Raw genomic sequence first — 25,872 nt, 5'->3', positions numbered from 1 at the left:
GCAGCGGCAGAGTGGGCGGCTGGGGAAGACTGAGACGACCGAGGAACGAGGCACAGCCTAGAAACCACCCCGCACGCGGCACTGCTAGTGACAGTGACTCACACACACTCTTAAATAGTAAAGTGACGCGTTCTGGCTGCGGCGGCAGGGCCACCACCAGAGGGACCGTAACCGACATCTCGTAGCCTCTCCCTCCACCCGGACAAACGAGAGGGGAAGGCCAGCCCAGCCTTGCTCCTGATAACAGCTCATCAAAACCATGAAGGACTCAAAGTGACACAGCTTCTCTACAAACAAAATCTAAACAATCAACGGATGTTGCTCTCTCCTTTTCTTTGTTCTGGGCTAAGCAGTTAGTCCTGGAGTCTGCGTGACCAGGTGCCAACCCCAGGACAGGTGAGCGCTCCACCACGCGCAGCAGAGCGCACAGGCAGGCCTGTCGGAGCCCACGGCGCGTGGGAGCTCCGCCGACACCTGAGAGCGGCCTGCAGACCTGGCCTCGGATTGTCACCTCAGCAGCAAGAGTGGTTTGCACAGGAGGGCGGGGAGCACTGTTCTCGAAGACGCTTTCTGGGCGAGCGAGCCTGCTCTGGGGTGTGGCCGGGCAGCCCCGACCCTGGCCTCTCAGAGACACCATCCCTCTGAGGGGGAGCCAACAGTGGTGGGGACACTGGTGAAGAGTCCTTGTCACCCACCGGATGGAGCAAGGTTGGAGGGGAGCCCGTGGGCCGGAGGGAGCAGGAGGTGGAGTTTAAGGCACACAGCAAGCGACAGGAGGGGGCCAGCGGCCTCCCCCTAGACAGAAACGCCCCTCCACTCCCCTCTCTCTGAATTAACTCACCCAAGAGCTACAAACCCAGCTCAGCTAAAACGCATTTCTTGGGGGGTAAGGTCCTCTCTTGCTCCACCCTCCCCTTCCCAGCACCCTCAGTGCCAGGTGACGGGGTGGGGAGATAAGGGCAAGGAGAGAGGGCAGCCACTGCTACTCACTGCACGGCCAGCAGCCCGCTGCCCGCAGGCAGAGGGCAGTGCTAGGGCCACCTGTCGTACCTAAAGGGCCAGGTGAGCGGCGCCCATCCTCCACCTTAGAAAGCAGGGCTGGAAGGCAAAAGGAGCCCCACCCAAGCCTGCTCTGCTCTCTGCCCACCCAGCTACATGTCCCTTCATTCACGGTCACCGGGGAGCAGCCCCCCCAGGGTCCTCGAGCCTCCACTCATTCATCATTTCAGCAGATCCGGCCCCTGGAAGTCAGGGAGGGGCGGACTCTGCGGCTCCCAGGTGGGAGGAGGATCAGGCGGGACGGGGAGGGGAGACAGACGTGAAAGCAAAACCAAATGAGAAAACCACCAGTTCACAATCAGCAACGAGACCTGCCTGCTGGCTCCGCGCCTGGCCGGGCCGAGGGCTCCGCTCGTGGGAGGAAGGAGGCAGGAAGCTGCCCGCGCTCAGCGCTCCTGCCCGGCTGGCCCCCTGGCGGAGGCCGAACAGCGCTGCTGCCACACAACAGGTCCCAAGTCCCTTCGGGTCTCAGAGCCGCACTCTTGAGCCTGTGAGCATCCTCCTTGCTCATGGCAGCTGCTCCTAGGTCTTCTCCTCCCGGTCTGTTTTCCTCCTTGTTATGTTCCTGGGTTTGATTTTCAGAGAGAGTTCCCATAGGGCCTCCTCAGCCAGGTGGTCACTAAAGTCGTTGAAGAAGTTTATGATGTCGTCGTTCCTCCGGATGTCGTAATGCCTGGTGGGGAGGAAGGCAGCCGTGAGTGCTCATGACCTCTCAACGGCAACCCCCTACCACCCAGCAAACCGCTGTGGCAGGCGCCCTGCTGCCCACGGCCTACGGGGGGTCCGAGCTCCCCAGACACGGTCAGCAGCATGCAGAGCCCACGCTAGACCCTAAAGCTGTGCCCTGCTTCCTGCAAGGTCTCCCCAGCGGCATCCCTGCAGCTGGGCTGCCCTCTCCAGGTGCTCCAGGGAGACCCGCTCTCAGGCCCCGCTCCTGCCGTGGCCCACCCACTACTCTGGTGTCCGGCGGGCCAGTTTGCCAGCAGACCAGTCACCAGCTTCGTTGTATGGGAAAGGGGACGGGCTGGCTGCCACCTGTGTGCAGGCGACGGGCCATCCCGTGCCGAGCCCCTCAGGCCTCCTGACAGCCTGGTCCTCGCCACCTCCCATCTCTGCTCAGGCCCCAGGAGCCAAGGGCGGGGAGCACTCACGCCTGCTGGAAGCAGCGCATGCTGTCCAGGATGTTGAACTGCTGCCACCGTTTGGAAAAATTCACTTTGCCGTCAATATAATCCGGGTTCCCCAGGTGCACGAAGGTGAGGTCCTGCAGGATGAGCCCCCTGGGAGGATGGAGAGCCCAGTTACCCTCTGGAGGTGACTTAGAAGGTGGCTGCTTTCCAGGCAGGTTGGTGGGGCCACCAGGACAAGCCAGTGCTGATGCGGCCCTGGCCCTGGCCCCTGGGCTGTGCCTGAGAAACTACCAAAGCCACCAGCGCTCTGGGAGGCATTTGTCTCTCCCAGCGGAAGTCCTGGCTCCCAAACCCTGGGTCCCCGGGAAAGCCAGGTCAGGTCCTGGCTCAGGTCCTTGGAGGTCGGGCTGCTACGGAGGCCTCGGTGACTGTCTGGCCTGCAGGAACATCGGGGAACGGGATGCTGCAGCAGAAGCCAGCAGAGCTGTGGGCTTGCTCATGTAAAATTCATAAACGAACATGAGAAATAACAGGACCCCAAGCTGAGAGTGGGCAGGAGACAGAGCCCTCTTGTTAGCAGGTGCCTCTAAACCAGTGATGGCGAACCTTTTGAGCTCGGCGTGTCAGCATTTTGAAAAACCCTAACTTAACTCTGGTGCCGTGTCACATATAGAAATTTTCTGATATTTGCAACCATAGCAAAACAAAGACTTATATTTTTGATATTTATTTTATATATTTAAATGCCATTTAACAAAGAAAAATCAACCAAAAAAATGAGTTCGCGTGTCACCTCTGACATGCGTGTCATAGGTTCGCCATCCCGCTCTAAACACAGGAGGTGAAGCCACGTGACCAGTGGTGGCAGTCCCTCCACCTGGGAGGCCCAGCCCGAGGGCCAGGGACCCGTCACCGAGCCCCCACGGGAAAGAGGGCAGTGCAGTGAGGCCGGGAGGCCGGGAGAGGAGCCGGCTGTCCAATCTGCGTTTCTGAGGGACGTCCCATCAGACACCCAGCCCTGGGACAGTGCCGACTGACTCTTCCAACCCTTTCGGAGACTCCGTGCCCACTAGCACACTAAGGGCTCTGATCAGACATGCAACAGAAGCCTGTTTAGCTCTGATTTTCTGTCACTTCCTATATTTACTGACCACAGGGTCCCTCCCCAGGAAACACCTATGTACTCCCTCTTCCAGGGCCCACATGGAGGACACGCTCTCTGAGCTGCTTCATGCCCAGTGCTCTCAGGGTTCCTGGGGTGAGCGGGCCCTCAGGGGGCTGTGGCGTGCAGCGAGTTTGAGGCCTGTGGAATATGGCACGATGTACTGCGGGGAAGGAGGCTGCTGCCTGTCCGCACCTGGACGTGCTGCCTGCAGGCCAGGGAGAAGTGGGAACAGGACAGGGGAATGGAACATTTTCACGGGACCCCGCAATTCTGCTTAAAATTAAAAGGCACTCCTTGCCATACAGTTTAGCGTTGAGACAGTATAAATGTCTTGGTTGGACCCTTAGCCCGGTTTCTCAGGGAGCCCAATACAGCATCTCCAGAGCAACCAAGGGGCAAACCCAGACAGGGCTTCTACTCACAGGTACGGGATGCATGGCGGCTCCACCTCCGAGAGGGCTGCCCGGTAGGCGCGGAAGGAGGACGAGCTGTCAATCAGCGTGCAGTACTCAGCCAGGCCCTGTGCAGAAGGGACGTGGAGTCTGAGCCCTGGGACAATGCTGGGCACAGCCCGGGCCCTCCTCACAGACCAAGTCGTCCCCCACCCTCTGCCAATGCTCGAGGGTACCCCCACACACACCCAGAACCAGACCTGGACTCTGCCTAGCCGCGGGGGACCAGTCCTTCTGGGGCCACCTCCCTGGAGCGCCTTGCAGAGGGCCTGCTGTGCCTGTGCAGCCCGGGGCTCCTCCCCGTCAGCACCCGCCACGTGCACAGGACCTGGAGCTCAGGCTCCCGCTCGGCTGTGCCGCCTACAGCCCAGTTAGCCTCCAAAGCCCACACTGCACCGGCCACTCCAGCTCCGAGCCTTCCTTGTTCCCCCTGCGCTCAAGGTCAAGTCCGCCGGGTTGGCAGGTGACCTCACCTCACTGCTCTTGCATGCAGCCTGGGCTCTTGTCTGGGAGACTCAGCTGATTCTGCCTTTTTGCCTGCGAGGTGCCTCTTACTCTGATGGGTCACCTCCTCCAAGAAGCCATCCCTGCCTCCTGAGGACCTCATGCTTTCCTGGAGCAACGGGTGTGGAGGTCCCACTTCCCCAAACAATACTGTTTTATACCTGTCCTCTTATGTCACTCCAGACAGCCCCGGGCAGCCCAGCCAATGCTCAGCCCTGGGGGCTGGGCCTCCACACAGAATAAAGGTCCAGTCCCTTGGCAGGCCCCCCAAGGCCACCGTGATCAGGGCCAGTCCCCCACAGCGACATGGCCACTGGCCACGCTGGTCCTGTCCTGCTGCCTGAGGTGCCAGCTCCAGTCTGTGCACTCCTCTGGCCCTGATGGGCATCACCTCCCTTCCCAGGAAGCTCCGGCTCAGGGCCTGGCCTCACCAACACTTCCCCAGGGCCTCCCTGACCAGGCTCACTCAACACCCCATCCTTTTCCCTTTAGCACTTACCCTGAAGAAACCCACCAATAGCATGTCTGTCTGTTCACAATGCCTAATGCAGCCCGCCCAGAGCAGCCTTCTAGAAGCACAGGCCGAGGGAAGGAAGGAGCAGGTGCACTGGGACCAAAGCACAGCCTGTGGCGAAGGATGCAGGACGATGTGATGTCCCAGCACCAAACACGCCCCTCAGGGCCCAATGACTGCAGGTGAGAAACTAGGGCAGGCGGGGGTGGGCTGTCCCCGCCACACAGTTGGGCGCTGGCAGAGCAGGGACCCAAGCCAGTCTCCATTCCTGTCCTGAGCTCACCTCTGAGGTCTGCTTCTGCCACTCGAGCCTGCGGATGGGCGCTGAGTCCAGCGCCGAGAGGATGGCCAGATAGGAGTTGAAGTTGTTGAGCTTTCGTAAGTGCTGCAGAGAGAGGCGAGGGGCTGTGAGGGCGGGGTGGAGTGGGGCGGGGCTGAGGAGCAGGCTCGGGGCGGGGCTCCGTTACCTTCATGATCTTGATGAACTTCAGGAGCAGCCGTTCCCTGTCCTGGGCCTTTTCCTGCAACATGATGATTGACCGGACCCTGCAGGACCGGGGAAGGAGAGCTGAGCTGACTGCACTCCCTCAGGGCCCCGTGCGGTCCTGATGGAGACGGCCAGCCGGACGCTCCATGGCTTGTCGCAAGTGCCCCCGGCGTGGCAGCACCAACTGCAGCCTGTCTTGGCTCTCAGCTCTCAGAATCCCAGGGGAGGCAACAGGCCACAAGAGATGTGGCGGCTGGTGCCGAACACCAGGATGGGGACCGCCGGCCATGCAGGCTCTGAGTTTGCCAGCAGAGCTCTCCTGACAGAATGGAGCAAGCACCACTGGGATGGACTCTCGCACAGCCTCAGGACCAGCTCAGCGGGGGCAGGCCTGTGGGTTCAGAGGCCACCTTGCCAGACACGAACGAGAGCACCGCTCAGAACCTTAGCATCCAAGGCAAAGCTAGCCTCACACAAGGACCTCACGGTGACCCGGACGCCCTGTGATCTCCCCACAGCCCCTGCCAGTCACTGGGAGGAAGGGTCACCTCTGCTTTGCCTCTTCTGCCCATTGGAGGGCGCCTGCACTCACCCACCGGCACCCTTCCTAGGCAGACCCCCAGGGGTGTGCTGGGAGACCTGGCCCAGCACGGGGCTGGGTCTGAGGCCGAGCTCAGGGCCACGTGTGGCTACAAACGGCTGTGCCCAGTGTTGGGGAGAAAGGAGGGAAAGCTGGGGGTGACCTGATTTCTCACGAGCAAGCAGCCCGTGGAGCGTTTTAAAAAGATTAACCACCCCTCGATGGCTGCGGAGGGCTGTATGCAGTGAGGGCGGCACGGCCGCCGCGCCCGGACCACCTCTCGGATGCTGAGAGGCTGTAGGCGCTTTTGAGTCATGCCTTGAGGAGTTGACAGTTCTGTTACATTATTAATACACTTCTGGGCTCCATTTTGCTTTACCGATTAAAGGCTACACAAAAGTATTAATGGCCACCACTCCTGCAGGCCCGCTTTCGGGCAGTCAGTGTGAGGAGGAGCCCTGAGGCTGCCCGCCTGGCAGTGGGGACACTGCAAGGACCAGTGCGGGGGGGGGGGGGGGGGCCGGTGTGTGTGTGTGCGTGTGTGTGTGTGTGTGTGTGCGCGTGCAAATGTCACCCTGTCTGTAGACACTGGCACTCGCTCCAGGACCTTCCCCTGCCGCGCCTGGCTCCTCAACCAGCCTCTGCTCTAGGTGCCCCTTGCTCTGCTGCCCAGTTCAGTCAACGCCCGCAAGGCCGAGAAGGAGCTGAGGGATGAAGCAGCGGAGCTGTGCCCAGGACAACTGCCGCGGCGGGCTCCGTGCCACGGCCTTACCAGTAGGACATGGTGTTGAAGTGCTCCGTGAACTGGGTCAGGTTGGGGCTCTTCTCCTCGTTCTGCTCTTTTGCCCAAAGCAAAACCTCAGGAATCTGAAAAAAGGAAGTAGACTGGGTGGGGCTGGACCCGCTGGCTGTCCCGTGATGGGAGTTTCTCTCATTCAGGGACAAGCAGCGGTGGCTCCCCGGCAGGGACAGTCTCCTCCGAGCCCCGCCCACGCGTACCTCTATTTTATAAAAGAGCTCGGCATCCAGCAGGGTCAGCTGTTCGGCTATTTCATGGCTGTGAAAGTCATGCAGGGTCCCTGGCCTGGAAGACAGATGCCCGAGGTGAATGGACAGGGACAGCTGGAGCAGAGCGGGCCTGACAGTTAGGACTGGAGGGAGCGACCGCTTGGACCATGGTGCTGGCCCCGTCTCCTGCCACTACTGGGCGGGTCCTGCAGGTCCCCTTGTGAGCCCATGGACAGCTCAGCCGCCCGAGAACGCAGGGCGCAGGGGGACAGAGATGGTGCCATGCGAACGCAGGCGGAGACAGTCACTAACAAACATCTCCGTTCGGGGAGAGGGGCAGGCAACACACAGGAACCACATACAGGGTCTTGGGAACGTTCAGGATGGCACAGCGGGGCTGGGTGAGAATTAACAGCTGCCACCTGAGTGCTGGGAAGGAAATTCATTAAGAGCTGACCACAGCCCATCTGTCTCGGGCCCTGGTAAGCGGCCACTCGCCCTGGTGCCCCACTTCCTGGTAAAAGGTGGCTCACCAATGCTACTCACAACCCCGGGAAGAGGCTCAGTGCCCAGGGAACCCACTAGGCTGTCCCTGAGCCACCTCGTCAGGGCCTGGCAGAACTGGGGCGTGAGGCTGGGGCGGGGAGGTGTACTAAGGAAACGGGGCGCAGAGGTAGCTGCTGGGCACAGCTCTCACCAGAGGCGGCAGGGGCAGGAGGGGCGGTGGGCGGACGGGCAGCTCACCTGGCTGCTACGCCCCTGGCTGCCAGGGGCTGGTCGGAGTGGGCACACCTGAGCAGCTTCTTCTGGTCCACCTTGTCCAGGATGTTCTTGCGGAGCACGCGGGCCAGGCTGAGCTCCCCACTGCACACCAAGCGGAAGACCAGCTCCATCAGCAGCTTTAGGATCTCCTCCGTCAGCTCCACGAGGCTGCAGGGCCAGGGCCACTTGGTGAGGCAGGGACACGAGGAGGGAAGGGGACTGCTGCCACAGGGACAGGGAACAGTGCCCGCATCCTTGCAGGTGCTGGGGGTGGCCCAGTGGTAACAAGTGACCACCATCCTCTCAGCAAATGCTTGCTGGCCCCAGACAGGCCTGGAGGCCATGCAGGGCCTGGGCTAAGGAGACAAACCCCCGGGAAGCCCTGCCCCGAGGAGCTCCTGGTTCTGCGGGGAGGACTCCCTAACAGCCCTGGCCTCAGACTCGATGCCACAGGACGCTCAGCACCTCCCGTGCACAGGTCAGGCTCCGCACTAGCAGAAGGGAAGCACCTGGAAGGCAGGGCCTAGGAAAGGGCCGGCGTGATGGGTTCTGCCAATAATGGAACTGCAGCCTGAGCGCAAGGAGGGGGCAGAGCATGGCCCCGCCGGAAATCAGGGCAGAGCCAGGGCTGGCCTGCAGGGATGGGTCACTTCGGAGCAGGCTGGGGGGAACCCTGTCCAGAACCGTGGGCACGTAGCCGGGGAGAAGCAGGCGGGACGTGATGGGATGGCGAGCGCAGGGGAGAAGCCGCCCTGTGGCCGCAATCTGAGGGCCGAGCACTTACCACAGCTCATCCACCACCCGCACCAGCACAAAGAACGTGTTCTTGCTGACGCGCTTCTTGAACTTGTCGGTGCAGGGAGAGAACTTCTCGTATGTGGAGCGTGGGTTAAAGAAACAGCTGTTCTCACACGGTGGGACGGGGTACAGCTACCATTTACTGAGGGCTACCACGTGCCAGGGAGCCGGAGTGAGGCACTGCCACCACTGGTGGGGGAGGGGTAGGCGGGCAGAGGCCTGTAAAGTGGGTGACAACCCAGACCTCAGACCTGTCCTTAGCCACTCCCTCTCCTGCCCACAGAAGCGTCTCTACCACACGCCCAGGCCCACCTTTCTGTCGGGTTCAACCGCGGTTCCTGCTAGACTTTCTGAAGCGCCAGGAGCTGCCTGGCTGAGTCTCAAGTAGAGGACAGTGGTCACAAGCAGATGCCGGAGCCCCGGCTGCGGGGAGGTGCAGACCCAGACGTGCTTCCTGCTCTTGCCCCGAGTTCCCATGTCTTCCCAGAGCCAGAGCCCACCCCCACCCGCCTCCCCCCACAGCCCTTCACACCCAACCGCCTCCAGCAGCTCGCGAGGCCACGCTTTCTGCGTCCCCTGCAGACCCTTCTCCGCTCCGCCTGGTGATGGGAGTGTCCGGAAGGACGTGCGTGTGTCTATCGGCAGCATGCTCAGCACCAGCGAGCTCTCAGCAAGTGGGAGTCACGACTATTGGCTGCTTCAGGCCTGCGAGCAACTGAATGTGTGAGGCTGAGGAGCCTGTCTCTGTGGACAGGATCGTCCACTTCAGGGCCGAGGGGCCAGGACCTAGGGCAAGGGCAAGGGGAGAGTGGAAGGCACGCTGTGCGGGAGACAGGAGGCCAGCAGGGGATGCTTCAGGGCACACAGGATGGGAGGGAGCTGGAACCCCAGACTTCCTACCCCAGTGACAGCGCTGTCCAGCAGATGGCAGTCACGGGCTATGACTCGAGGACGGGGCCAAGGAGCAGTGGACCCTGGGCTGGCCCACTCTGGGGCAGGATGGGCCCTGGGCCAGAACTACAGGCAGTGAGTGGTCCTCGGAAAGGTGGTTCGTGGGCGGATGTGGAGGGGGAGGAGCCATTCTGTCGTGGACGTGCAGCTGTCCACAGCCACGGCTGCCACCGGGTGGAGTGGCCATGCCTACCCAAGGCTGCTCATTTGGGTCTCATTCCCTCATCCGCACATTTGCTACTATCACCCCAACGCCCTGGGGCTCAGCTCAGAGGCTGCAGGTGCCCACTGCTGGGTCTCTGCATGGCCTCCACGTCCCGCCCTCGGGCTGTCAATTCTAATGGTTTCAGAGTCACCCTGTCACCACCTGCCACCCGCCACCGTGGCCTCACTGTCCCAGGCCCAGCACACCTCACGCAGCCCTTTGGCAGGTGGGAAGGAGGCTCGCAGAGGAAGCCTTGGCGAGGCCCCAAAGCCGGGCGTGGGGCCGCCTCCCCGCCTGCTGCCCTGTGCGGCCAGTGCCCCTCTCCAGCTCTGGGCCCGCAGTGCCGTGGGAGTGGGAAGGATATCGGTACTGCAGCTTCTTGATGAGCTCCTCGGGGGTGATGAAGGTCCTGTAGGTGGTCAGGAAGGCCTCACAGTACAGCACCAGATCTGGAGGGAAGGACGCGTGGTTACCAGGTGGCTGCAATGTGCCCCCGCCTGGTGGACACCGAGTTCAGACCCCCCCATTCAAAGGCCCTTAGTCACGGGCACGGAGAGAATCACAACCTCAGCAGCAGGCTTCTGGAGCTACGTCGGAGGTCATGCCTTCAGGAGGCTGGGCCCAGGGATAAACCCTGGGAACTTCCATACGAGAGAGCTAAGGGAAGGGTGAAGGGGCAGAGCTTGGCACGCTGCTGGAATATGCAGTGGCACGCGCAGGTGCCAGGGAAGGGCAAGGCCCACCCGGAGGAGCCGCCTCCAGCAGTCAGGCGCCTGGGCTGGAAGCTCCCACACGACCCCCTTCTCTGGAGGGCTCAGCCCCATTACGTGCGGCTGCCTCCCCTCCCAGCCACACAGTCCTCGACACTAAAAAAAGGGGCGAAATGTTTTAAATGTAGGTCACTCCTGAGACAGACAACCTGGCCAGGCTTGTGAATGTCAGAGCTCTTCTGAGCTGGAGCTGAGGTTCAAGTCCTGTTCGACTCCAAAGTACGTGCTCCTCCGCGTGAGGCTGCGCTTGCGCCTGCACACATGCTACCAAGCTGTTCTGGTTGGGACACAGGCCACCTTGCCCCATCTTTTCTCATTCACCCCCAGCTCCCTTGGTGGAAAAACCTCATGGCTCCCCACTTTTCCGGCTAAGAGTGCAGGCTTGGCCGAACCTGGCTCCTGCCCCTGCCCTGCCCTTGCAGACACTCAGAGGAGAGGACAGAGGACAGAGGAGAGGAAAAGGAACACCTGCTCCTGCACCTGGGTCTGAACTGGGGGTTCAGCTGAAAGAGCAGGTGTTATGAGGGAGGTCAAGGCTGCAGTCAGAGCAGGGACCACAGCGGCAGGCTAGGCTGCTTCCTGGACCCCAAACCCACCCGCTATGTCAAGTTTGGGCTTCTGTTCAGAGGGTGGGCAAGGAAGCGAGATGGGCCCAGCACAAGCCAACGCCTGCTCTGGAAGACTGGACCCACGTCTGCACGCCTGGAGTTGCAGGGCCTCCCAGTCCAAAGCCACTGGTGTGGTCTCTGGTCTGCAGGAAGGCACCTGTGGAGCTGGCTGCGCGACCCAGGCCTCAGCAATCCGTCCCAGATACAGATGGCTCTGGAGCCCTGGAGCCTCAAAGTCTTTCCATTAACAAAACCAAGCAGGAGCCCAGCTGGCTGTGGCGACTCCTCGCCTCCTCGCCCAGGCAGTTGGCAGGAACTGCAAGTCTTTGGTTGCCCTGCCTGCGGGACCCGCTCTGGCCTTGGACACAGCTGGCGGCACTGGGCAGGACAGTGGAGTTTGCTGCTCAGAGCTGAGGACTGGGGCCAGCTCCCCCTCAGCCCTGTCCTTTGGGCAAAAGGGAAAATCGGTCCTCTTGCCAGCGGAGGCCAGAGGGCTCCCTGCAGAGCAGGGCCACGGCTGTCCCCAAGGCCCAGAGGGGACATTCCAGAGACTCCCTCTATGCAGACGTGTTCCGTGTCCGTGCGTTCAATCATCACATTCTCTAGGCACTACCAACCTCTTCAGAAGCTGAGCCTGAGGGGAGCTGTGCCCAGTGGCTACCCGGGTCTGTGACAGGCACAGCCAGGATTCAGACTTGTCTCCAGGCCTGGGCTCTGCCCCGAACAGAAGACACCAGGGGGGACACCTTGGAGGGCAAGACAGTGGCTGTGTGAGTCTGTGGGAGCCATTTCTGCTTTTTCTATTTTTCAAACTTTCTGCGATTGTAAATATTGTCCTTGTACTACTTTCATAATTTAACAGTTTACAGAATCATATTTTGAGAAATCTGCTATAAAACATAGGGATTTGGTTATCTACAAAAACTAAACTGGGGAGTTAGGGTTTCAAGAGACTAGGATGTTTAATTCCTTCCACACCTTACTTTAGCACTGTGGTTACATTATTCTTACAATAACTTTTACAATGTAAAAGGAAAATGAGTGTCACTGTCCTGACCAAGGTCATAGGCCTTCCTCGGGCCTCCTCTCCCTGGCCGAATGCAGCGTGGAAGGACAGCTCTCCTGCCGGACGTGGTGCCCACAGGCGGCTCCTCCCCCTCAGGGGCCAGGAACACGTCCTGGGGAGGCAGCACCTCTGCTGTGGGCTGAAGCCCCTGGGCGAATGTGAATGCAACGCCATCTGGTCTGCGATGAAATGTCACACAAACATCGGGGAAAGTATAAGAAGCCACCTGCGAGCTACCTGAACACTGTTGTGGAGCCGTTTTCACTCGAGGTACCGTTTGTGGAGCTGAGCTCTGCACCTGAAACCTGCCCTCCCGACCCCTGTGGGTCCTGGGGTCACTACCTCACACCATCGGGGGGACACGCTCCAAGAAGGCGGGAAGCAGAGGCCTGGCTTGCACTACTGCTTCCCCAGGCGGCTCCAACTACGATGACCCAGGGTCACCGCTTCCTGATCCACTCAGGTCTGGCAGAGAGGGCGGGAGAGGGCAGGGGAGGGCGGGAGAGGACAGGAGAGGGTGGGAGAGGACAGGGAAGGGCGGGAGAGGGTGGGAGAGGACAGGGGAGGGCGGGAGAGGACAGGGGAGGGCAGGACGCGCCCAGATCCAGGGAGCTGATACGGACAGAGGCCACCGCAGAGGCACTGCCATACCTTTCCTGTCCGTCTCCGTCGCATGGACCAGCAGGATGTCCCCGGATCCTCCCCGGACGTCGGGCCCGTCGTCACCCTGCAAGGACAGCGCAGCCGGAGAAGCCCGTTTCAGAGCCACAGCAGGGATGGCACAACGACGATGCTGTGCCAGAGACCGCAGGTCCCTTTCCCTCCGCTCTCCCTCAGCCGGGACCAGTGTGGCCACGCTGCGGAGGCCAGGCACGCCCACCCCCTCCCTGCTCCACTGGGAGACAAGCACAGAGTGGGACTCATCTGGGAGGTGGCTGGCCCCGAGGCTGCCCAGTCACTGTCGGCCTGGGGCACATTGCTCTGAGATACACCTGGGTCAGGGGGACACGTCCCTGTTCACCAACCCATGGGTCAGGGAGACGAGGAGGGCGGTTCTCACACACAGGGGGACTCTTTCGAGCTGCTCATGCTCCCAGCGCAGCAGCGAGCTGCCCTAAATCTGTATCTGCTCCCAGGTGGGAGACGTCACTTGTCATGTCACGGGTTCTTCTGGGGACCCCTTCATAGAAGAGTGTACAGTGTCACAAAGGCATTTATGTTACACCTGACACTGCTTCTAGGACCGACGCCTGTGACTGACGCCTGCCAGTTAAGGGAACAGCCTTATTTCCAGGTGAGCACGCCAAGGCCTTAACTTATTCACCTGGCCTGGAGCCAAAGAGAGCTGCCACCAGGGTCCGGCCGCCCTTGCTGTGACAGGAGCACAACCTCGCTCACGGGCCCCCCAGTCGATCTTGCAGACGCACATGCCCCCCGGGTTTCACTCTCACTCCTGGGCTCGTGTCCTCAATGTGCCTGGGATTTCCAGCTAAGCGTGGGGGTGGCTATGCCCATGACCTGACTGTTCAGAAGAAATTTCTGGGAAGGGTCACGAACCAGCACCTCTCCTGTAGAGGAGCCTGCTGTCCACGCCCCCGTCAGCCCTGCCTGCCTGCCTGGCCGGCTCAGCCCGCCCGCCCAGTGTGCAAAGGGCAGGATCCGCCCTCCACGTGTCTGTGCATCTGTGCTGCGTCGAGTAGGAGCCCAGGATCGTAGTTACATCCTCAGGGCGGGCCATGTTCTTGCCATTCCTCAGCGTCTCCAGCACCGCAGGGCAGGGGGGAGACACAATCCTCTCTCAGGGTAGCTCCCCTGGATTTGACAGGCTTGGGGACTGTTTTTGCCAATAAGCTCTCCTGACAAGCTCAGGGTGGAGGCAGTCTGAGACCCCAACAGCTGTGTCTCGCCTGCTGGAACTGGTGGGTCATTCTATCAATAACACGAGGGCGCACCCGCCACAGCCCTGTGCCGAGCACCTTACATGGACTTCGTTCTCACAACCATTCACCTGGGGCTCAGAGGTGACCTCTAACCTGCCCAAGATCACTGGCCAGATGTTCAGAGAAGGGACGGCACTTTCTCCTGTTACTTATCCATCTGCCCAGGACCTGGTGGCACCCACGGTGGCTGGGGCGCTAAGCCAGGATGGAAGAGGTGCACGGAGCCCACATCCCAGCAGCCATCTTGGAGGGGCAGCACCTCACTTGGGCCCTTCTATTTGGTACACCTCCGGTTCCATTCTCCTCGAAGCCCCTCACCCTAGTCACCGGCCAGACTCTGCACCAAGGCCTGCGAGGTACCCACCTCTTGCTTGAGCGTCAGCCTCGCCATGATCTCACTGTGGTCGATGAGGGACAGTTCGTCCACTTCCTCCTCCGACTGAGCTGATTCGGGACCGTCAGGTGACTTCAGGGCCCTGAGGGACAAGTGGTTTGTGCTGCAAGTGCCACAGGCCCTGGCTCCATGCGGTCAGGTGAAGCCGTGCAGCCCTGGCCGTGGGAACCACCCTGGGCAAGCCCTGATCACAGCTACAGTGGCAGCCAGACCTGCTGCCTGCCGCCCTCAGGAGCCAGGCAACTGTGGGGCATTTCTGCTCTCCCTGGATGATCCAGCTGCAAACAGAAGGGCTAAGCAAGGGGATGGAGAAGGTTCCACTGATCTATTTCCCTCAGCGCTGGTCTCAGTTACTCCGTCAAGGCCACCGTGTGTGGTCAGTGCTCAAGGAGAGGAACAGCAAGTGGCCAGGCAGGATGGGCGAGAGTTCGCGTGACCTTAGTGCCATTGCCTGTGTCGCTGCCGAGGGCCATTACTGAGCAGAAGCGTGAACTGGCAGACCTGCCCTTGTCCGAGGGCGCTGGGTCTAGCAGGAGACACAGACATTAAAACAAGCAGGGTCGCCTGGCCAGCGTAGCTCAGTAGAGCATCGACCTATGAACCAGGAAGTCATGGTTTGATTCCTGGTCAGGACACATGCCCGAGTTTTGGGCTCGATTCCCAGTGGGGGCTGTGCAGGAGGCAGCCAGTCAATGATTCTCTTCCATCATTGATGTTTCTATCTCTCTCTCCCTCTCCTTTCCTCTCTGAAATCAATAAAATATATATTTAAAAAGGAAACAAAAAATAAGCAGGGTCCCAGCCTAGTCTCAAGGGCAGGGAAAGCCCCTGAGGATGGGGCAGACAAGCCGAGACTGAAGAGCTGAGCAGGAGTGGGCCGGTGAAGGGGGAGGAGAGACCCCCCAACAGGGGAGCAGTGGGTGGCTGGGAGGCATTTGGAGGACATGGGCACTGGGTCTATAGATGCCTTACTTTCCCTGAGTTTTCTCCCATATTCCCAATTTATGCTTAGGGTTCTCAGGATGGATCCTGTGGGCACTGGCTGCCCTTGTGGTCACAGGCCACATTTTTAACCCTAAGTGTCTAAGACAGAAGCCTGTGCCAACACGGATGGGCCAGAGCAAAACTGCGTGGTCCCGGGAAGAGCCCTGTCCCGTCTCTCTGTCAAGGTTGTCTGGGGTGGCTTTTATGGAAAGAGGACAACATCCCAGCAATGTTTCTAACCAGTAAGTGTGCCCACCCTCTGCTTCCTTTCCAAGGCCATTGGGACTCTGAGAAACAGCACCTTCAGGCCCCATGAGCTCGATGGAAGCCACGAGGGGCTGTCGTGTGGCACAGGCACACTTTGCCACCAGGTGTGAAGCCCGGCACCCGGGGACCCTGGCCGGCAGGTGAAGCAGGCTCTCTGTGGGCACAGAGCAGCGGCTGAGGGCAGGCTGGGCCCCTATAGGATTCTTTCTAATCGTTTTCTTCGGTCTCTTGCTATTCTTACCACCTCTTCAACCAGTTATGCTTGGGCTTGACAATGACATTGGGTATGGCCTAGCTTTACACCCAGGACCCCGAGATAGCTGAACCTTGGCCTAAAGAGGGAGGAAAAGCTTGAAAGAGGGGTGGGCAAAAGTAGGGTTACAGTTGTTTGTATGGAAACGAATACAATCTATAATAATAAAAGTGTAATATGTAAATCGACCGAATGGCAGAACAGCGGACTGTCTGGACAAAGCCAGGGCTGCAAGGGCAGAGGCAGCCGGGGCTGCGAGGGCTGAGGCAGCCACGACTACGAAGGCCTACTCTCGCACGAATTTCATATATCAGGCCTCAGGTCTATATAATAAAAGCCTAAGTGACTGTTATGGCGGAATGATCAGAACGACTGGTCACTATGATGTGCACTGACCACCAGGGGGCAGACGCTCAACACAGGAGCTACCCACTGGTGGTCAGTGTGCTCCCACAGGGGGAGCGCTGCTCAGCCAGAAGCCGGACGCATGGCTGGCGAGTGCAGCAGTGGTGGTAGAAGCCTCTCCCGCTTCTGTGGAAGTGCTAAGGAGCAAGGAGCTGAGCGCTAAGGAGCAGCGAGCAGGTGGGTGGTAAGGAATGAGGTGTCCCAGACTGCGAGCAGGATGTCCGCCTGCCAGCTTAGGCCCGTTCCCTGGGGATTGCGGGCCTGAGGTAGCAGGCGCCATCCCCCAAGGGGTCCTGGACTGTGAGAGGGCGCAGGCCGGGCTGAGGGATTGTACCCTCCCCCCCGCATGAATTTTGTGCACCAGGCCTCTAGTAATTAAATAACAATACAAGAATAAACTGTGTTTCATGTACTCATAACTGTAAGCCTCCTTTTGCCCACCTTGTGCATGGAACATTCCACAGAGGTGCCATCATGAAGCTGCGGGTGCACGCCCTGCTCAGTATACCCTGTAAGAGCACACTAGAGAAATCTCCTACCCTTTCAGACCTGATCAGGCCTGCCTTATGCTAACACTGAAATGCTACAAGAGGTGAAAGGGACATACAACTAAATGCAATGATGACTCTTGACTGATCTTGGTTCCAAAAAAATAAGCTGTACAAGACATTTAGGGAGAATCAGGGACCTGTCAGGTAGTGTGCTGATATGAGGAAGTGTATTATTTTCTTAGACGTGACATGGTACTGTCATCAGGTAGGCATTTAAAATTTTTGGGAGGCATGCGGAGTATTTAGGAGCTGAGAGTCGCTCTGTAACTTACTTTCAAATGGTTTAAGAATACACTATATACAGTGCATCTATAAAACGTAAAAACTTTGGGGGATGTTTTTCACTCTCTCACTGCACCTGAACTTGGATGAGGTCGAGGACGTTGCCTAGGACCCAAAAGCCCGCCATGGCAGTCAGTAAGGTGGATAACGGTGTGCAGGTGACCAACAAGTAATGGCCGACTGCAGGATAGAATGAAGGCCTTCACGGTGGGTTATTTGTGATTTTTCCTGTTTTCTTGCACTTTTCTGTACTTTCATGCTTTCAACCCTGAGCATGTCAAAGTGAGAGTCACAAAAAAAGAAAGAGCATGGACATAGAGCCTCCTGCCAGCAGACTCCGGGCCCCCGTGATCACGCCCTACCTTTCTCCGTCTCTGCTTTCCTTCCCGGGGGCATTGCCGACCGAGGAGGGATCTCTGGGATGTCCATCTCTCACAGCTGGCGATTCCTGAAAAGAGAAGCCAGTGCTGGGTTTGACAGGTGCCCATGCTGGGCTGATCTGCTTCCCAGCATTCCTGCCTGCAGGTGGCTTTAGAGTGTAGGTTCCTAGGGAGGGTCCAAGATGTGAGCCAGCTGCCCATGAACGCGGCTCATTGCACAGACATCACAGGGCCTCTCAACTAGCATCTTGCCTCTGGGACCGTGCAGGTGCCACTGCTTACAACACATGCCAGCTGCCAACCGAGATGAAGCCATCCCAACCACCTTGTGGGAGAAAGGATGTCACAGTCGATATTACTCAGCAAAGCTCAGCCAGGCACTGCTGCCACGCCGAGGCCCTGTCCCTTAGCTCGTGTCATCTTGCCCATCCACACACACACACAGATGAAGGGCCCTGCCCAAAACCACACAGCTAGAAGGCTGCAGCGACTCAAACCCAGGGCTCTCTACCTCCCAAACCTGTGTCCTTAGCCCTGTGGGTGGGCAGCAGAGCTTTGCGGACCTGGCTAAAGACTGTGCCCAGGACCGAGTGCTCGATGGCCTCCCAGGGCTGGCTCCAAAGGGTCTAGCTGCTCCCGTGTATGAGTGCCAGCCCTCCTCCAGCAGCCTCATTTCTTCCTGGGAACCCGCCCACCCCGCTCAGCGACAACACGGCACTCGGCAGCCCTGGGCTGCCACCAAGGCCAGCACAGAACGGCAGCAAGAACCTATGGGACATCGTCATGGAGCGGGTTCCAGTAAAAGTGGTCAGCATGGAGCATGCACCAGGTGGGGGGCAGGCTCTGGAGGGCCAGCCCAGGATGATGCCAGGGGCGGGGGGCGGGGCACCGGAGGCCATAGGTGAGGTGAGAACTCCAGGGGAGAAATAGCTAAGCTCCTACACACAGGGTCCAATCCCACTGCACTGAAAATCCCACAATACTCTAGGGCAGTGGTTCTCAACCTTCTGGTCCTTTAAATACAGTTCCTCATGTTGTGACCCAACCAGAAAATTATTTTCGTTGCTACTTCATAACTGTCATGTTGCTACTGTTATGAATCATCATGTAAATATCTGATATGCAGGATGGTCTTAGGCGACCCCTGTGAAAGGCTTGTTCCACCGCTAAAGGTGTCGCGACCCACAGGTTGAGAACTGCTGCTCTAGGGACTTGCTAACACTAAGCAGGGCAGCCTGTGTGGACGTCTAGGACCCTGTGGGGATTCCCTTGGGGAGAGTTATTTTTGAGGCTTTTGAACTTGCTCATGTTTTGCTGCAGCAAAACCTGGAAGCTGACTCCCCGACGGAACTGCTGAGCCTGGCTCGACGGGAGTGGGGACAGCGGTAGAACGTGCTGTGTCAGGTGGTCCTCAGGAGGGAGGTGCGCTGAGGCACAGCAGGGCTCCCTGCCAGACTCACCACTGCCAGGGGAGCAGCTGGCAAAGGGGTGAAGGGGGTGCTGGGCAGGAAGAGGGGGCGACAGTGTGGAAGGCTCCGTGTGGGGAGAGAGCCTCCCTGTGGGGGAGGGATGGGGGGTGGACCTCAGCACTAGAAGCTGGGACTGAGGGAAGTCCCAAGAGCACATGGGCGTGGGAGGCCATCAGCAGGCAGCCCCACAGATTCCAGAAGACCCACCGGCCCGGCTCGAGGAGTGCCACATGCACGGAAGCGGAAGCCACGGGAAGACCTACACAGAAGCCTCTCCCACGGGGCCCGGCCTGCTGGTAACCGAGAGGTGCAGCCAGACGGAAGCTGGGCCAAGTCCTGCCAGGCGGCCGCATGCACAAGGCAGCGCGAGGCTACTTACTCCTCGAGAGTGAGCCAGCTCCGCGCTGCTCTGGCCAGAGGAGTACAGACTGACGTATTCACCCCCACCAACCTCCTCACTGGCATTTTCACTCTGGGGAGAAGGACGAGAGGAAAGCACATGTGACGGCCTCCAGCCAGCCTCAGGCCCAGCGGGCAGCCTGTGGGAGCCCAGCCGGGACCTCCTTCCACGGGCGAGGAGACGGCTGCGTGCACGCAGGTCAGAGCAAAGCTGCCTGGCCACCTCGTGCTGGTGTCCAGGGGACACACGCCTCCTGCGGGATCTTCTCCCAAGAGGCCCGGGCCATTCACTCTGCTGTGGTGGGGACAGCAGGGTCCCCAGCGTGGGGGAGGAATAATGGAGGGAAAGAGGCAGCCGTGAAGATGCCCTGCCTGCGTTTGCTCGGCCCTACCTGCCTGCACGGAGGAAGGTCACAGCCCGTGGCCAGCACAGGAGAGGAGGCCCCGCACTCAGACCGCACACAGCCAGAGGCACGTCTGTGATCTCTGCGCCTTCCTCTAACCATCAGTCAAACAGAAAACGAACCACGTCCTCTACCTCGTGCTCACCATCACGGACCGCCTCTCAGTGGCCGCAGCCCCACGTGCGGAGACTCAGAGCCCCGGCGCCGGGATCTCTGTAGGAGGCTGTCCGCCTCGGGGCCTGCACTAGCCGTGCTGCCCACACCTGACCGCGAGCGGAGCAGGTTTCCTGAGCAGCGACACCGCTTTCTCACACACGCAGCCCGCACGGGTGTGCGGAGTTCTCACCGAAGGCGTCTGGGGCGAGGCAGGGAGAGAGGTTTCGGAAGGAAGGCAGACAGTGCTCCCATGAAAGGTGCTCTCCTGAGAAGACGGAGGAGGCCCGTCCGCGGCGCTGGGAGGCAGAGTGGCCGCGGCGGGCCGCGCTAGGTCCGAGCTCTGAGACTGGTGGACAGGTGGGAAGTGCGGAGAGGAAGAGGAGGTAGACGGGAGGAAAGGTTGTGCGGAAGCTTGGCTGTGAGGCACGAAATCCTGGGAGTAGGACCTAAACACAGATTTATACTAGAGAATCCAAGGGAAAACAAACACAAACGAGGAGATGGGAAGAAGGAAACAGACAAGAGAGAAAGTCATTAGATTAACTCAGCGGAGCTCTGACAGGCTGCTCACAGTAATTCCGTGGAGGCCCCGGACCAGGCCCAACCAGCCCCGGGTCCTCTGGCCTAGTACCTCCCCCCCCACCAACCTCCCCCTTGGGCATCCTCCCATGAGAGGCCTGGAGGCTGACCAGGGCTGTCCTCAGGGTCTCCACGGCAGGACACCCCAAGGATAGCAGGTCCCGCTCTGTAAGGCGGTCGTGTCCTCTGCTGTCACTCTCCCAACCGATGCCTCCGGTCCTTCAGGAGCCTGGTGGCTAAGCTCAACATCACCGTCAGATACCGGGTCATACTGAGTCACGTTGAACCTTTTGGGTAAGTAAACCTCTTTGGACTTACCCCTTGAAAGTCAAATACTACCACACCCCAGCCCAGCAGCTCTCGCGCTGATGGCTGTGGAGCCTGAGTGGCCACAGCGCCCTCAAGAAGTTCCAGAGAGCCCTGGCCGGCTAGTGCAGTGGGTCAGAGGGTCATCCTGATACACCAAGGTTGTGGGTTTGATCCCCGGTCAGGGCACATACAAGAATCAACCAATGAATGCATCAATAAGTGGGACAACAAGTTGACCGATCTCTCTAAAATCTATTAAAAAAAAAGAGGCTCCAGAGAGAGGCTGGCCCTTCTGCCACATGAAGATACAGTGAAAAGTCTGGGGCCTGGAGGGTCCTCACCAACCATGCTAGCATCCTGATCTTGGACTTTCAGCTCCCAAACTGTGAGAACACATTTCTGTTGCTGACAAGCCACCCGGTCTGTGGTGTTTTGTTAACAAATAGCAGCCGGAATGGACCGAGACAAAAAGGCCAGCTCTTGCTATAGTCCCGACACTCTCCTTCCTGACCCCACCCCTGCAAGCTCACTGAGCACTGAGCAGGCCCTGCCACACAAGCCCCTGACTTACACAACAGTTACTGTGTGACCACAATGCATCACGCTTCCTCACTGATCATGTGGCCTGTTACACAGGTCTCATGTGACAAGCTCAGGGTGACGGCTCCCACACTGCTGGGGCCTTCTCTGGGAGCGGCGACAGGGTAATGGCTCGGAGGGCACACTTTCAAGCCACATGCACCTGGGATGAAACAATGGCACTTCTGGCACAGGCTCTGTGTGGATTTAATGGTGATGCCCTGTGAGTGCTGAGCTCGGCCTGGCCCGTGACAAGCACCCGATCCACGTCACTGCCCTCCCAATACCAACCTGGGAACCACTGCACACAGCAGAGCTGAAGCATGTAACAGGGCCAAGCAGATGTGCTGGACGGAGGAATACCTAGGGATTGCTTCTCACGCTATTCCTGGAGCGCCTGGAACACTGCCCGACTCCGCAGTGTCTCAATTTTGGGTGGAGGGTAGCAGACAAGCATCAGGTGCTGCCCAGGTGCAGGCCCACAGAGGGAGCTGGGGAAGGAGGCTCCCGCAGCACCAGGGCGGGCACTGCAGGGGAGGGACAGCCACCAAGGAGAAAGGGGGGAGGTTTGCATCTCCAGGACAGTGCCCGCCCTCCTTCCCTCCCTCCTTCCCTTGGGCTCCTGAGCAGCTCTGGTATTCAAGCTATGCAGTGCTGTTAGGACAGGCGCCAAGCTGGAGGAGTACCTTCTGGGGGCGGAGAGCGGCAAGGGCTGCTCTCTAATCACCAGAAAGCTCAGCCCTCTCCAGGGGCTCTGCAGACATGAGGGCCACGTCGGGGCTCATCATCAGACCATTTTCAACAAGCCTGGTCTCTCCGGCCTCCCTGGAGTATTTCCAGGCCCCGCACGATCCTATTTACTCATGCGAGCAGGGAGAGAGGCGGAGCTGGCCGCTGGACAGAAACACCACTTCAGCAGAGCCCCAAGTTTATTTTAGGGTCTGGCTGGTGTCCGGCCTTCCCTCTGACGGGACGGCTGCCTCTCCACAGCAGCTTTATTTATAGCCGCGCAGACTGGCGGGGCTGAGGGTCTAAAACAGAGGTGGCTGCCTCCTGGACCGGAGGTTTCTGCAGAGCTAGAGCGCCAGAGCCAGTTCTTGGGAAGGAGCGCCGTTAGGAGAGGGGGCACCCCCCCCCCCAACATCACATAGTCCCTCAAAGGGCCACACGGACTATCTCATGATGATGATGGCCAGCTCCTCTTGCTGAATGCTCCCTGGTGGTCAGATGGGTGCCCAAGGTTCTGCATGAACCATCTCACTTAAACTACATGAAGTGTGGTCTGGTCCCGACGCCAAAGAGGAAGAAGCAGGCGGCAGGGAAGGCCACACGCCTGTACCACACGGCTCCACAGGCGGCAGGGAAGGCCACACGCCTGTACCACACGGCTCCACAGGCGGCAGGATAGGCCACACGTCTGTACCACACGGCTCCACAGGCGGCAGGATAGGCCACACGCCTGTACCACACTGCTCAGCTCCTGGGCGATGTGTGGGGATGGCTCACACTCAGCGAGTGTCCTGAGCACGTGACAGTCCCTGACTGCCAGCCATAGCCCTGCAGGACCAGCCTCCTAACCACGCGAGCTCTCCTGGCTGAGTTTCTGTGAGGACCAGCGTGCCAAGGCAGTGAGCCTGGCTGGATGGACTACAAAGCCAGGAGGCAGAGATCTGCCCTCAGGAGACCCCAGAACCACACTCACCCTGGAAAACACACAGCTGGGGGGACCAAGGGCTCTGAGTGTAAGGGATGACAACCTTGCATGTTAGCATGTGGCCACTCACAGCCTAAAAAGCCAAGTCACCGAAGCTGGCCGGGTACCAGTTTTCCTGGACACTTGCTTTCCATTAAAGTCCTGGAGTGAACAATGACCAGGGAGGCGCCCTGTGTTGTGCTGGCAAGAAAGCAGATATTTCAGTGGAAAACCCTGATCCCCCAACATGCCATGCCACTGAGTTCCTCTGAACAGAAGGAAGACTGAGGGCGTCCGAGAAGGCCGGGGTGTGCCAGCAGCTGTGGGCCGGAGCCACAGGCCTTGCTCGGAACGTCTGCAAAAGCCATCCCCTGGGTCTGCCCTAGGCCCCGCGGCAGTGTCCCAGATGCTCCACAGTGACTTGAGTGCCAAGCTTTAGAGAACCTTCAACCCCACGAATTATAGGAAATGCAATCACTTCCGCGACTGGACTTCCTGTCATGAAGTGTGCGTGGAGATGGCTCATCACTGCATGCTCCTGACTCAATCAAGGCTTACGGTGTCAGTGCTTTTGGATGCTACTTAGCAAAACAGACAAGCTACTGGACAGCTGGTTTTGGGCTCCCATTCTTACCCACCACTTGTGAGAAAACACACTGGAGGGAATCTGCTGCAGTGCGGTCTGGGCTTTTTCCCCGGGACACAGCTCAGCACTGGCCACTGGCTCCGAGCTGCCGCTGCCCACTGCTCCACCGAGCGCCCACACAGTGTGGGCCCAAGTTACTTCCCTCGGAAGGAAGTCCGCTTGCGGCCGTCGCACAACCCCTCCCTGATCTCCAGGGAGGAGACGCCTGCAGAGAGGCATGTGGACCTGGTTCTCAGAGATGGGACGTGATCGCTCCCGTCTAGGTCACCAGGAAAGACCCTTGACGACACTGCTTGTCACCCCAGGAGGTAGACTGCAGGGAAGAGTGCTGGCTTTGTCTCCTCTCTCCTTCCTGGTCCTGATTAACTCCACGTCTGCAAAAGCCATCCCCTGGGTCTGCCCTAGGCCCCGGGGCAGTGTCCCAGATGCCCCTGTGTTCATTTATGACAACTCCACTTTCCATAAGGGAAGATGCTGAGGCTGAAGCACGAGCGCCTGCAGATCCCCTCTGCCTGGCCAGGAGGCCCTGGTCGGTCCCACGGCCTTCATCTAACAGAGCAAGGCAGCATCAGAATCGTGGTGGAGTTAGAACATCTTCTCTATTTTTAAATAAACTTCTTGGAGTCTATTTTTTAAAACCACTGGAAAATTCTAATGTGGATTTTATAATAAAGGATGAAAGAGGACACAATTCTCTTCATGGGAGAATTTTAGGTAGTAGGACAGGTAAGAGTAGAGACCTAGTACTTTTCTTCTCATTATTGCAACCGGAATCACAAGATCTTCCTTGAAAACATTACATTTTGGCCAGTGGTTTCACGGCTAATTGTTTTTGTGCAAAAACCTCCAACACACTGGAGGGCGCTCTGCAGCCACTGAAGACTGACCTCAACAGCACCACTCCTTACAGAAAGGTTTACTACCGTTTAAAAAGACTTGCATTCATTTCTAGAAACCTGACTGGACTATTTCCCTCAGTCTGGATTGGAACAGCACGCAGGGGCTCTAACTTCCACTTACTCCTAGAGCTCTGTCCAGAGCCTGGAGGCACACGCACGCACACGAAGGCCTCTTCTTTCCTTTTGATTTTGAGGCTCCGCTTGTTAAAGCTGGGACAGTGAGCAAGGAAGGGCTTAGGAGAGAAGCAGGAAGAGGGCCCCGCTGGGCTGCTTTGGCTCACTGAGCAGTCAGAGAAGAGGGGCCTTGGAGACAGGATCAGTGGGTTAGCCCCGGATGAGCTGCCGCTGCCCATTGCTCCCCTGGCTGCAAGTCTCTCGAGGACCCTCAGTTCAGGGATGCAGCTGAGGGAAGGAAGGTGTGTGCGTGCTCCCAGGAGGGAGGGCACCACCAAGGCCTTCTGATGGCAGCCAATGTGGGGACTTCTCACCCAGCCCTCCCAGGTCTCAATATTGATTGCAAATCAACACTGAGTAAATGTCAACACCATTTCTCACGATGGAGACCTGGAGTCTAACCTTAGCTCTTACTTAAGCTCTGAGCAAATGGCTCGGCTTCTCCATCTGGTGTCTGCACCTCTGCCATATGGGCAAGTGTTCCACCACAGAGCGGCAGGAAGGGCCCTGGCAGGTCGACAGGCTGCTGGAGAACATGAGCGTAGAGGCAAGTGTGTGTGGACAGAACCCTTAGGGCTCACATCCCACATAACCTTTCTGAGGACCGGGGCGGCACCTGGCCAAGGTGTCATGGAGCCACAAGTCCCCTGCAGCACTCGTGTCCAAAGCTGGTCCAAGAGCACTGACCACCCAAAGTGCCTTGAGCATTAACGAAAGAGGCAGGAGTCTAACCGTTTGGTCCCTGGGCTCAGGTGGTCCCTGAGGGTCTCGGAAACCCAGGAGGGGTGCTGGTCTGCATGCACCTCCTTCCCCAAGGCTGTGTCAAGCCTCCCTGTGGGATGGAGCCCAGATCAGACTTCACATGTCAGAGGCACCGTTGGCCACACAAGCAGGCATTTGGCAGGAAGGGCGTTAAGGCCCGGGCGAACACTCCGAGGAGCCTAGCAGAGAGGAACTATTTGTAAAACTCTCGGGCAGCTGGCAGCCAAAGCCTCTTGGGTCAGCAGAGGGAAATGAGGAAGCAGGTTCCTGGCCACAGCCCGAGCAGTG

The 25,872-nt window shown here is 59.0% G+C and overlaps 1 protein-coding gene across 10 annotated transcripts in view; it reads right to left on the bottom strand.

Annotated features, from left to right (window-relative positions):
• Window positions 1-110: 110 nt before the first annotated feature.
• Window positions 111-25,872, bottom strand: part of RAPGEF1 (Rap guanine nucleotide exchange factor 1) — a 113,108-nt gene continuing 87,346 nt past the window's right edge. For 3 of the 10 annotated variants that reach the window (XM_036329291.1, XM_036329290.1, XM_036329293.1), the window contains 16 exons: window positions 20,134-20,406; window positions 19,364-19,456; window positions 17,498-17,583; window positions 14,364-14,475; window positions 12,711-12,786; window positions 9,980-10,064; window positions 8,446-8,538; window positions 7,644-7,829; window positions 6,891-6,975; window positions 6,664-6,758; window positions 5,292-5,370; window positions 5,108-5,209; window positions 4,810-4,935; window positions 3,777-3,874; window positions 2,211-2,339; window positions 111-1,732 (listed from right to left, as the gene is read on the bottom strand). In XM_036329291.1, coding sequence (XP_036185184.1) covers window positions 1,582-1,732; window positions 2,211-2,339; window positions 3,777-3,874; window positions 4,810-4,935; window positions 5,108-5,209; window positions 5,292-5,370; window positions 6,664-6,758; window positions 6,891-6,975; window positions 7,644-7,829; window positions 8,446-8,538; window positions 9,980-10,064; window positions 12,711-12,786; window positions 14,364-14,475; window positions 17,498-17,583; window positions 19,364-19,456; window positions 20,134-20,406 — 1,869 coding nt within the window. In that variant the 3' untranslated portion in view covers window positions 111-1,581. The remainder of the gene's footprint in view (window positions 1,733-2,210; window positions 2,340-3,776; window positions 3,875-4,809; window positions 4,936-5,107; window positions 5,210-5,291; window positions 5,371-6,663; window positions 6,759-6,890; window positions 6,976-7,643; window positions 7,830-8,445; window positions 8,539-9,979; window positions 10,065-12,710; window positions 12,787-14,363; window positions 14,476-17,497; window positions 17,584-19,363; window positions 19,457-20,133; window positions 20,407-25,872) is intronic. The other 7 variants (XM_036329297.1, XM_036329298.1, XM_036329299.1 and 4 more) reach the window with 5 other exon arrangements.

The sequence above is a fragment of the Myotis myotis genome, unplaced genomic scaffold, assembly GCF_014108235.1.
Source record: "Myotis myotis isolate mMyoMyo1 unplaced genomic scaffold, mMyoMyo1.p scaffold_m19_p_12, whole genome shotgun sequence".
In the NCBI taxonomy this organism is placed as follows: Eukaryota; Metazoa; Chordata; class Mammalia; order Chiroptera; family Vespertilionidae; genus Myotis; species Myotis myotis.
Note: the sequence above shows the minus strand (reverse complement) of the source record. Positions and strands in the feature narration are given on the sequence as shown.